The sequence below is a fragment of the Humulus lupulus genome, chromosome 5, assembly GCF_963169125.1.
Source record: "Humulus lupulus chromosome 5, drHumLupu1.1, whole genome shotgun sequence".
Lineage (NCBI taxonomy): Eukaryota > Viridiplantae > Streptophyta > Magnoliopsida > Rosales > Cannabaceae > Humulus > Humulus lupulus.
Window position 1 is genome coordinate 13,632,704 of NC_084797.1, and position 11,045 is coordinate 13,643,748.

Consider the following 11,045-nt stretch of genomic DNA (forward strand, 5'->3'; position numbering starts at 1 on the left):
GTTGCTAATCACTCAAGTGGAGACTGATGCTAAGTTGGTGGTGGATAAAATTTGTTTTTTTTTTATCAAGAAGAAAGTATGAACTTCATTAATCAAACAACCAAGATTACAATACAAACAACTCAAAACCGGCTAACAAAAGCAAGCCTCAACAAACAAGAACACAGCAGCTACAGCCGAACCAAACCAGGGAAAACAGAGCAAAATACTAGCAAATTACATAGTAAATTGAGCAATTAAACAAGTTCCCTGAACAGATAACTTCTTCTTACTAATACTAATAAGCTTGTTCTGCATTAAAAGCCTAACTTCAGCAGCAATACTGGATGCAGTCCGAGAATAGAGATCATAAATACAACAATTTTGGTTCCTCCAAATTCAGCAGCGAACAACATGTTATAAATGTGAGATAGTAACCCATTGTTCCTGCTAGAAAGCCAATCTCTCCATCTGTCAAATTCATAAGGCCATAACCTGATATTCAGCCACTCAGCTAGGATCTCCAGAACCTTAACTGATAAAGAACAGTAAAAAAATAAGTGAGAGTGGCTCTCTTCACTAACACCACAAACTGGGCACATGACAGAATCAAGAGGCACTTTGAACCTCAACAGATTATCATAATTCAGTAACTGAGAATTTATGACCTGCCATAACAGAAATCTATGCTTAGGTAAGGATAATCTACACCATACATCTTTGTAGTATCCTACCTGAACATGATTCAAGGACTGAATATATAGATTGTCAGAGTTAAACTTCCCATTTAAACCAGCAGCAATGATATCCTCCCTACTGAATTTACTTCTGATATTGCATAACTTCCTCCAATACCAGCTGCTATCCTGAGGTAATCTACAGGACCAGAAATCAGAGTCTTTCAGATAAACTGAGTTGATCCATTTTACCCACAATACATCATGCTTTTCAGAGACAGCCCAAATATACTTAGCTAATATAGCATGATTCCAACGCTGGCCATTTCTGAAACTGAGCCCCCCAAAAGCCTTAGGCAAACATACTTTGTCCCAAGAATCCATATGAATCTTACACCTATTACCATTGAGACCCCAAAGAAAGCCATGACATAGCCTCTCAATTTCCTTGATAACACTTTGAGGAAGAACAAAAATGCTCATCCAATAATTCCTCAGACCAAACAAAACAGAATGAATAAGTTAAAGCTATTTTAATTTCTCTTTTCTATTGATCTTATTTAAGACATTAAAAATTCACTGTCTTAACATAACCTTTTGTCATGTTGTTAGAAAAGCTAACACTTTGGGTCATTCTATTGCTGAAGGTGCATTAAGGGCTAGACAATGAATTGTTGTGGAATGGTAATGACTTCGTTTGAGCTCTTTTAATTTCGCTTTTCTTGGTGATCTTATTCTAGATATTAGAAATTCATTGTCTTTCTTCCCTAATGTAACATTTTGTCATGTTGTTAGAAAATCTAACAGTTTGGGTAATTCTATTGCTAAAGGTGCTTTAGGTCTAGGCAATGAATTGTCGTGAAATGATAATATTGCCATACTCTTTATATAGATCCTTGTACTTAGCTTTGGTTTTTTTTGTTTAGGCTTAATTGTATGGGAGGCCCCTAAATTTTACATGTTTTGGCAAGTTGATCCTTATACTTTATTTTTGGGCAAATTGACCCCTAATATGGAAATAGTTCTCTAGAATAAACAAGTCTTATGGTGTATTTCTAGTCAAGTGCTCTAGTGAATAGAAAATGGTATGTCTTAAAAGTGAGCAATATGCTCCTATTTATAGAGTTTTGAGACACCATTTGAATGTCAAATTCCACCAACCCCATGACTGTAACTAATATTTAATTGGATGTTTATGAAATTAAAAATGAGTTTTGGGAGTTACATGAATTGTTAGAACCGTTCAAGATGGAAAAAAGAAATTGGAGTTGGATGACAGCGTCCTTGGTCGTGGCCAGAGATGTTCCTGGTTGCGGCCGCTAGCCTCGGTTCTCTAGGCCGCAATTTGGAACACCCGTGGCCGGCCGTGGCCACAACTCCAATTTCAGCACAACTCAATTTTGCAATTTCCAAACGGCTCTATCCTCTTCCCACATGAATTTGTAACCTCCAAACACATTATGAGAGTTAAAATCATCTCTCCAACAATCATATCACTTATGAATTTGAGAAATTCAAAATCAAAATGTGTAACATAAAATCTACACATTATTGAGTAATATTTTAGGGTTACAAACTTGTAACTGAATTTGTCCAAGGATATGTTATTGATGATTTTTGGTGTGTGTTGTGTGAATTGTTTTCTCTCTTTCTAGATTTTCTATTTTGTTGTGTTGTATGAATTTTTGGTAATATGAATGATTTGATTTTTAAGGAAGAAGAACAAACAAATGATATTGAGCTTTGATTTTGATTTTAAAATGGGGTATGATTATTATTCTAAAAAAATAAAACAACTGGCATGAATATATATTAATTCAGTCAATAATTCTTAAAAATAAATAATCATAATAAATGAAAGCATAAGCATGGACACACAAATATTTAGCTTAAATATTGTAAAACAGTTTCATTTGTGTCTATCTTTTTCTTTTTATTTCAGCTTTCATATATTCAATCTTGTCATTTAATTTTTTTGAGACTTTTTTTTTCTTCTTCCATTTTTTGACTTTTAATTAAAAGTATAATCAAGCTAAACTCTGTAATCCAATCAAGCTAATTATCAAAATCATCACTCTATAATTTATGCTCATGACTAAAATTTAAATGGGAACCGATCTTCATATAGTCTATGCTCATGACTAAAATGTTGAATAGCAGCAAAATATGTAAAATCATATATATATATATATCATTAAAATGTTGCACGAAGAGCGTTATGCCACCTCCTTGTGGTGTTAGGCACAACTGATATCCTTTAACAATTCTCTTAATTAAATAAGTCAGTAACTTATAATAATATATAACAAATTAAAGTGGAAAATTATAACAGAAATTAAGCATTGAATGTTGTATTGAAAATTGGAAGATATACTGACCACTACCCTTTTAGCTACCTAAATTTGGGGTTAAAAGATAAAAAATGGGCAGTTTTATAAATAAAATGTTGAATTAATTATTTTGTCAAATAAAAAAGGGTTTATACCTTTTTGGACCCTGTCTTTTGTCTCATTACCTGTTTGGACCCTGTGTTTTGACAACTTACTTTTTGGACCCTATGTTTTGTAAAATAGTTAAAATAGAACCTTAAACTCAATTTTGATGAAAAAAAATTGAATATAATAACACAGTTTTTAAGCAGAATGATTTTATTTTTGTTCTGAATTGTTAGTTTGGTAAATAATTTGTGATTTTAGTTGAGAAAACATTGACCAAAATCAGGTTTAGGGTTCTATTTTAACCATTTTACAAAACATAGAGTCCAAAAAGTAATTTATCAAAGCACAGGGTCCAAACAGGTAATGGGAAAAAACACAAGGTCCAAAAAAGTATAAACCCATAAAAAAATGTTGAATTGATAGAAAACATCTTTACTATGAATTTGGGTTAAAATGAAAAAGTTTACCCATTTTATAAGCAATCAATATACTATTATTCTTTTTTACATTCTTTATCAAAATAAAGTGATATAACATTCTTTTTATTTATTTGATCAACCTTGTCTCTATATATGTCTAATTTGAACCTAACAGCTTCAGTACTAGAGAAAATTTTATCCTAATTTTTAATAATATACAGCCCAAACCCAAATTCTTGTTTTGATGCATTTTGTTTTTAATTTGCTTCTCAATTCCACACATCTTTTTTTTTTTTTTTTAAATAAAAGATAAAACTATTCTTATTCATATCAACTTTAAATACATTACAAATTAATGGTTAATTTACCCATTTCTTAAACAATTCATAATTCTCATTTCTTTCTAGTTTCTTTTTTTACCAAATTAAAGTGATATTTTACAATTTTTCTCATTCACCAAGTTACATACATACATACATTCTTTTTTTTTTTAATCTTTTAACTTTACTATATTCTTAACTTGCAGTAGATAAATTCTGATTCTATTTTTCTCATCAAAAGTAGTAATATATAGTTCAAATTCTTCTTTTTTTTCCCTTTGTGTTAAAACCTTATATTATGCATTTCTGTTTTGCTTCTCAATGAGTTAAAGACTATCTTTTTCATGATCCATTTATTATTAACCAATCAGTATTATTGGTATCATAAGTAACCAAAAAATTACTTTTTAAAACTCAGAAAAATGGAAAATTCATAACTCCGTGAACTTTTCCATTTCAAGTATATTACTTTTAATATCTGGTATTTTTTGAAAGCGTGAGATGCTATTTTTGTAAATAAAATTCAATAGGGTATTTTTTTGTAATTATTTTATATTTCATATTTCATATTTCCTTTTGTTTTTTTATTTGTTTTTCATCACATGCCAATTATTATTATTACTGAGCTTTGAAAATGGGAAGAATGAACTTGTGCAAAATAATATGATTTTGAGTATATTGAAAAAGACAACATGCAACACACATATATATGATTTAAAATATAAAACAAAAATAGAAAAAAAAAGCATGTAACATAGATAGAAAGTACACACACAAAGAAAAAGAAAAAGAAAAAGAAAAAGAAAAAGAGCTTGACAATTAATTTAAATTGTCTGCCAAGTTATCAAAAAATTCGCCACCAATTGTGTGCTTTGGATTTGTTTGTGCAGAAATTGTTGTGATTTGACTAATGCCCAATAAAATCAATAGTTGTAAAACCTTATTTTATATATATTTTTGTAAATTTTTGTTTCTCTTTATTAAAGATGACGAGACTTCTTATTCTTATTGGTTTTGTTAAAATGAAAATTGTTTGCCCATTTCATAAGCAACCAACAATTCTCATTATTTTCTTATTTCTTTTGACATTATACATAATATATTTATTTATTTATTATTACTTTCTTATTTGACCAACAAAAGTAATTCATAGAAAATTATAAAGATAAAATATTCAACGTGACTCCTTCTTATATTATTATTATTATTATTACTTCTCAATGACTTAGAAGACTATCTGTTTCATCTATTTATTAAACATAAAAGATAGAAATCCTTTTTATTCTTATTAGCTTCATAAATACAGTACAAATTGTTTACCCATTTCATAAACATTTTATAGTTTTCGTCTTTTTATTTTTTGTTTCTTTTTGGCATAATTAAGTAATATATTTCTTTTTTTATTACTTTCTTATTTGAGTAAATAGTAATTGAGGTTCCCCAAACTTCATCAATTGTATCACTTAGGTTCACAACTTTTATATTTTTATTATATTTTAATTAGTTTATTATTTTTAATAAAAAAAATTACATAATTTAAATTTTATAAGTATAAAATTTATTAAAAGTATTTCTATCTCTAACATCATTTTTTTTCTTACTTCCCACATATTTAAACTCTTCATATATTGAATATATAAGCCTTTAGTAATTTTCTACTATAATATATATATTTGACTAGTTCATATAATAGAGAAATCATTATTCTATTTTCTCATCAAAAGCAGTAATATATACTTCAAATTCTTTTTCTTTTTCTTTTTTTTTTCCCTTTTGTGTTAAAACCTCAAATTATGTATTTTTTGTTTTGCTTCTCAATGACGTAGAAGACTATATTTTTCAAATTATATCTTTGCTTCGACCGCGTAGTCAATTGCAACCAAGATGCGGTTGAGTTGGCTCGTATGCTATCGCTGCCCTCCTTGGCCAATGTCGCCACTTTGGAGGAGGATACATCAGTATACCAACAGAGAATAACAAACAAGAAACTAAACAAACTCATGGTTGACTTTGATAATAGTCTTATTCAGCTTCACTAATTATATAGATTGTCTTCTTATATGTTTAGGATCTGTGCAAGTAACTCAAATGCCATTAAAAAACAGGTAATTGTGATACTGGAATGGAACCAAGAAAGCTTTCCTTATTAGTTGTTTTCGAAAGAAAATATGTAAAGTACTGAACTTTACATATTCTTAGCTTCAGTAGAGCAATTACAAAATAAAGAAAGAAAGAAACATGAAAAAAAAATGAAAGCACACGATGCACACACACAAACACACACACATATTTAGCTAAATCTCTTATCTAAAACCTCAAAAAAACTGTCACCAACAGTCTTGTGCTTTAGTTCCGAAGCAATGCTTACAGAGAAGTCTTCGTCAATGGCCATCTTCTTTAGCGGCAAAGCAATAGTTCTCAAGAAGCCATTTATGTCTATCTTCTTGAACTCGTCAAGATTCTCCTCCAATCTTTTTGATTCAACTTTCAAATATTCAATCTTCTCTTCTATAAGATTTTTGTAGACTTGTTTTAATCTTATGACTTTGGAAGTCCAATACTTTCGAACGAAATTCTCTCTCAAATCCCACAAGTATGGGCAAACTTTAAAATCTGCAATCCAATTAATGACATCTAGATAAAAATACCATTGTTTAAGATCATCCCATGTGACGTCTTCAATTTTGGTTCTACACATTTGGTCAATGACAATTAGTAGTGATGTTGCAGTTACACTCTTCATTGCAGAGCTCAAACTTGAATCACCTCCAAGATCTCCTCCATAGCTGTCGAGCAATGTTTTCAAAATAGGAGCCAATGTGTTGGGTACCTTGTACTTAGCATCCACTTTCCTAACATTTTGCCTTAAATACTTCTCCTCTATCTCTATACCTTCTTTAGGAGTATAGTAATACAACTCCCAATAAAAGTCCATCCAAGGCAAATTATCGAACTTTTGAAAAAAATTCTCTAATTGTTTCAAAATATTCAATAGATCCCAATTGATGAATTCGAGAATTAGTATTTTTGTAATAATCATACAAATTTCTTCTCAAACTAAAATTATCTCCCCTTAGAGTCCGTGGTTGAAGTAGCTTTTCCTTTTTTTTTTGGGGTTAGATAATTCATTAAGTCTCTAACGGTCTCTTTTTGAGTATTATTATTATAATCTTTTTCATCAGTTGCAATGTTCCACTTTCATCGATTTTCTCCTAAATCCCAAAGTTCCACATCATTACTAATGTCATTGACTCCTTTGATCAACTTCATATTCTGATACATAACATTAAATGTAAGTATCTTGTAATAAAAATATGTATAAAAACTAAGAAAATATATATATTGATTTTTTTTTAAAATACCTTCTACGCTTAAATCACATATTATTAAATTATTACAATTATCTAAATCGATACTATTATTTTTTATTTACATATAAATTTCTATTATTCTTTATAAAATTTACAATTTCATTGTTTGGAGCTTAAAGAATACCGTAATATCTCTATTTTTTTATAATACAAATTTGTTTATGTATATATTATAAAAATTTATTCATTTTTAAAAAAAAATGTCAGAATACTATTTCATGTGAAAATCTATTCGTATATATTATAATATTTGTTTATTTACAACACTATGTTTTTTTTTTAAGGAATACTATTTGTTTTTCTATGACAAACACCCAATTTATTTATTTGTTTTTTTATCATTAATTTTGCAAATTGATTTTTTCTTAAGATGCTTTTTGTATTGAATATTTATAAAAATATTTTAATTACAAAAAAATTTCTTCTATACGAAAGTTCATATTATAAATAGTTAAATTGCTCTTTTTTATAACTACGTAATCAATTGGACTTCTTTTTAATTAAAAATATAAATATATGTTAAGTTGGTAAGTGACAAAAATCATGTGTATGTAAATAATAGTTAAATAACTTAGAAGTAAAAAATAAACGCAGTGGTTAATTGACTTGATATATATTTTTTACGATGTGGAATATTTTTTCAAATTCAAAATCACTTAATATTTCTAAAAACAAACACTACTCAATTAATACTAAATCATATATGAATATTTGCATAGTAAAAGAGATATTAAATGATGTATCAACCTAAAATAAGACATGTATATATCTAAATGTTATTTAATAAGAGATTTTGTACCTGAGGGACCAAACAATGTATATGCGCTACATATCGGCAGTTAGAATAGTTGTAAACACGAAAATCTGAGTTCCTTTCTTCTTCGCACACATCACAATAATATTCATGACAATTATCCTCAACGACTGAATCAAGAAGAGTCAAGCTGTGTATGTGGTACTTGTATTTAATAGTGAATGGCAATGGACCACATATAAAATGAAGGTTGAAATTACATTCCATGCAACGAAATAGGAATGATCGAGTCAACTGAATTTCAAATGTAGCATGATTGTCCAACTCTTTATAAGATTTTTGACAAGCATCACACTTGATATCGTCACAAGATGCTCCTTCCGCAAGACAAAACAAATGATCATGACTTCGACATTTTACAATTGTATAAAGAAATGCACATTCGGTACCAATCTTAAAGATACACCCGATTTCACGACAACTGAAAATGAGTCTGCAATCCTTTTTACAACAAAGATCACAAGATTGAGGCTTACTGATTTGAAGAGAAAGAGATTTGTGTGAATGAAAATGGTGTTGAACTTTTCGAGATAGTTTATCTACACACGTCTTATGAAAAAAATTTGGACATGAAAGTGATGTGCAAGAGTAGGCTGGATATGACCAAGGTAATTGACATGCTATGCATTTCTTACCTATATTAATATCTTCTTCATCACTACCATCTCCAGGCTCGACTACAAGTGCCATTGGATGTTGATGACATGAGAATTGAATGAAGTCGTCATCATCATCTTCACCATCACTAGTAGTGTAGCTGCTTATTATTGTGGGTTGTGGAATCGAACCACATTTGGCATGCATGTAGAAAGCACAGTCGTCCTTGCAAGTGTAAGCATATTCTTCTTCTGTAAATGATTTGTCACAATAAAATCAGCGAATAGAACTCTCGAATGATGATCTAAGGAGGCTGAGGTGGTGTAAATGCAACGAGTTATTGATATGCTCTGGGAACTCCGCACATATTTGTGGATTGCACACCAACATTGGCTGCAACAGAAAAGACTTTTCGGATGCAATGATTAACTGATTGCATATTTTGCAACTTAATGTAAGTGGTATCACAGATTCATGTAGGCTATGCTCATGACTAAAATGTCGAATAGCGCCCACCATCAATTCTCACACAATTTGACTAGTTCAGATAATAGAAGCAAAACATGTAAAATCATATGAAGCTAGCTATGCCATTATATAGTATTACTTTGTGCACAACTTTTATAATATGAAATGTTTTTCATGCAAGATTATCCAAAAAAAAAAAAAAGTCATCAAATTATTTAATACAACTTTTTACTGTATGTATGAAGCATATATTTTGAGAACAATTATAATAATTTGATATCAATAAATATTTGCCCATTGATAATACATTGTTGTGTATTTTTTTCTTTTGCAATTCTCTCAATTTATTATTAAAGAATTAAAATAATTAATAGTCCTTTGGAAAAATTTCTATATATTCAAAAATTAAAAATTTGTAATATATATAATTATTTCTTATATGTATATTTTAAAAAAAATTCTGTACTTTTGTAAATTTTTGTTTCTCGTTGTTAAAGATGACGAAGATTCTTATTCTTATTGGCTTTGTTAAAATGAAAATTATTTGCCCATTTCATAAGCAACCAACAATTCTCATTCTTTTCTTGCTTCTTTTGACATTATACATAATATATATATTTTTTTTATTACTTTCTTATTTGACCAACAAAAGTAATTCATGGAAAATTATAAAGAGAAAATATCTCATGCGACTCCTTATATATATATTTGTTTACTTCTCAATGACTTAGAAGACTATCTTATTTTATCTATTTATTAAACATAAAAGATAGAAATCATTCTTATTCTTATTAGCTTCATAAATACAATACAAATTGTTTACTCATCTCATAAACATTTCATAGTTTTCTTCTTTTTATTTTTTGTTTCTTTTTAGCATAATTAAGTAATATATTTCTTTTTTTTTATTACTTTCTTATTTGAGTTAATAGTAATTGGGCTCCCCAAACTTCATCAATTGTATCACTTAGGTTCACAACCTTTATATTTTTATTATATTTTAATTAGTTTATCATTTTTAATAAAAAAAATTACATAATTTAAATTTTATAAGTATAAAATTTATTAAAAGTGTTTCTATTTCTAACATCATTTATTTTCTTACTTCCCACATATTTAAACTCTTCATATATTAAATATATAAACCTGTAGTAATTTTCTATTAGAATATATATTTGACTAGTTGATATATTAGAAGCAAAATATGTAAAATCACATTAATGTGTTATTGTAAGATTTTATAAAACAAAATAATAAAAGATCATAATATCAATATTCATGCGAATGCTTTTTTTTTTTACATAATATATAACATTAATATAAATTTTACATAGTTATATTTTTTAATATTATTATTTGGCTACAAATCAAGAAAATTACAATGATGCATACACAAATTTAATTTTTCTAATATTGGTGATATTATTGTATATAACTGAAATATTAGATGTGTTTAGAGAAATATTCCTATTAAATAATATAATTTTATTGTTAATAGTTTAGGAGGAGATTGGTGTTATTTTATAAAAATATATATTTTTTGGAATAATTAAGGTTTGCTTCTAAACTACACCCATAAGTGTTTTTTTCCTTTTTAAATAAACATCTCATGTATTATTAAAATTTATTTTCACATGTTATAGATTATTATTACTACAAAATTACCATGGATTATTTCTTAAAAAGAAATTCTCTCTATAATATATTATACAAAAAAAAAAGACACCCTTAATTAAAAATGATAATTTTTTGGTGATAGAAAACTTGAATCATATTTTTTAATTTTATATTTTCAATTCAAAATAAAATTAATATGCAAAAGGCAATTTTTGTTGATAATTTTTAAACAAATAAGCCACACATATGTATAATTATATTTCTATAAAAATAAAATATACACATGTAGATGATAATTGAATAATTCTCTTCCATAGATCTATAACAATTTAGTCATCAATTTTT

General features: G+C 27.8%; 2 protein-coding genes across 2 annotated transcripts; both read right to left on the reverse strand.

Annotated features, from left to right (window-relative positions):
• Positions 1-216: 216 nt before the first annotated feature.
• LOC133778863 (uncharacterized) lies at positions 217-1,040 on the reverse strand. Its single transcript, XM_062218882.1, has 3 exons — positions 714-1,040; positions 418-647; positions 217-322 (listed from the first exon to the last, which is right to left on the reverse strand). The coding sequence occupies exons 1-3, from the start codon at positions 1,038-1,040 to the stop codon at positions 217-219; spliced, it is 663 nt and encodes a 220-aa protein (XP_062074866.1).
• Positions 1,041-6,123: 5,083 nt separating this feature from the next.
• Positions 6,124-9,154, reverse strand: LOC133778864 (uncharacterized). Its single transcript, XM_062218883.1, has 2 exons — positions 8,004-9,154; positions 6,124-6,786 (listed from the first exon to the last, which is right to left on the reverse strand). The coding sequence occupies exons 1-2, from the start codon at positions 8,820-8,822 to the stop codon at positions 6,124-6,126; spliced, it is 1,482 nt and encodes a 493-aa protein (XP_062074867.1). The 5' UTR covers positions 8,823-9,154.
• Positions 9,155-11,045: the final 1,891 nt, after the last annotated feature.

Bases quoted from the DNA above. Each gene is read 5' to 3' on its own strand.
- LOC133778863 (XM_062218882.1), bottom strand. From the start codon at position 1,040: ATGGATTCTTGGGACAAAGTATGTTTGCCTAAGGCTTTTGGGGGGCTC. The intron at 648-713 runs GTAGGATACTAC...CTGTTATGGCAG, and splicing joins AGTCCTTGAATCATGTTCAG to GTCATAAATTCTCAGTTACT. The intron at 323-417 runs GTTACTATCTCA...GACTGCATCCAG, and splicing joins CTTTCTAGCAGGAACAATGG to TATTGCTGCTGAAGTTAGGC.
- LOC133778864 (XM_062218883.1), bottom strand. From the start codon at position 8,822: ATGCATGCCAAATGTGGTTCGATTCCACAACCCACAATAATAAGCAGC. The intron at 6,787-8,003 runs GTACAAAATCTC...TTTTTTCAAAAG, and splicing joins TACATTGTTTGGTCCCTCAG to TTCGATAATTTGCCTTGGAT.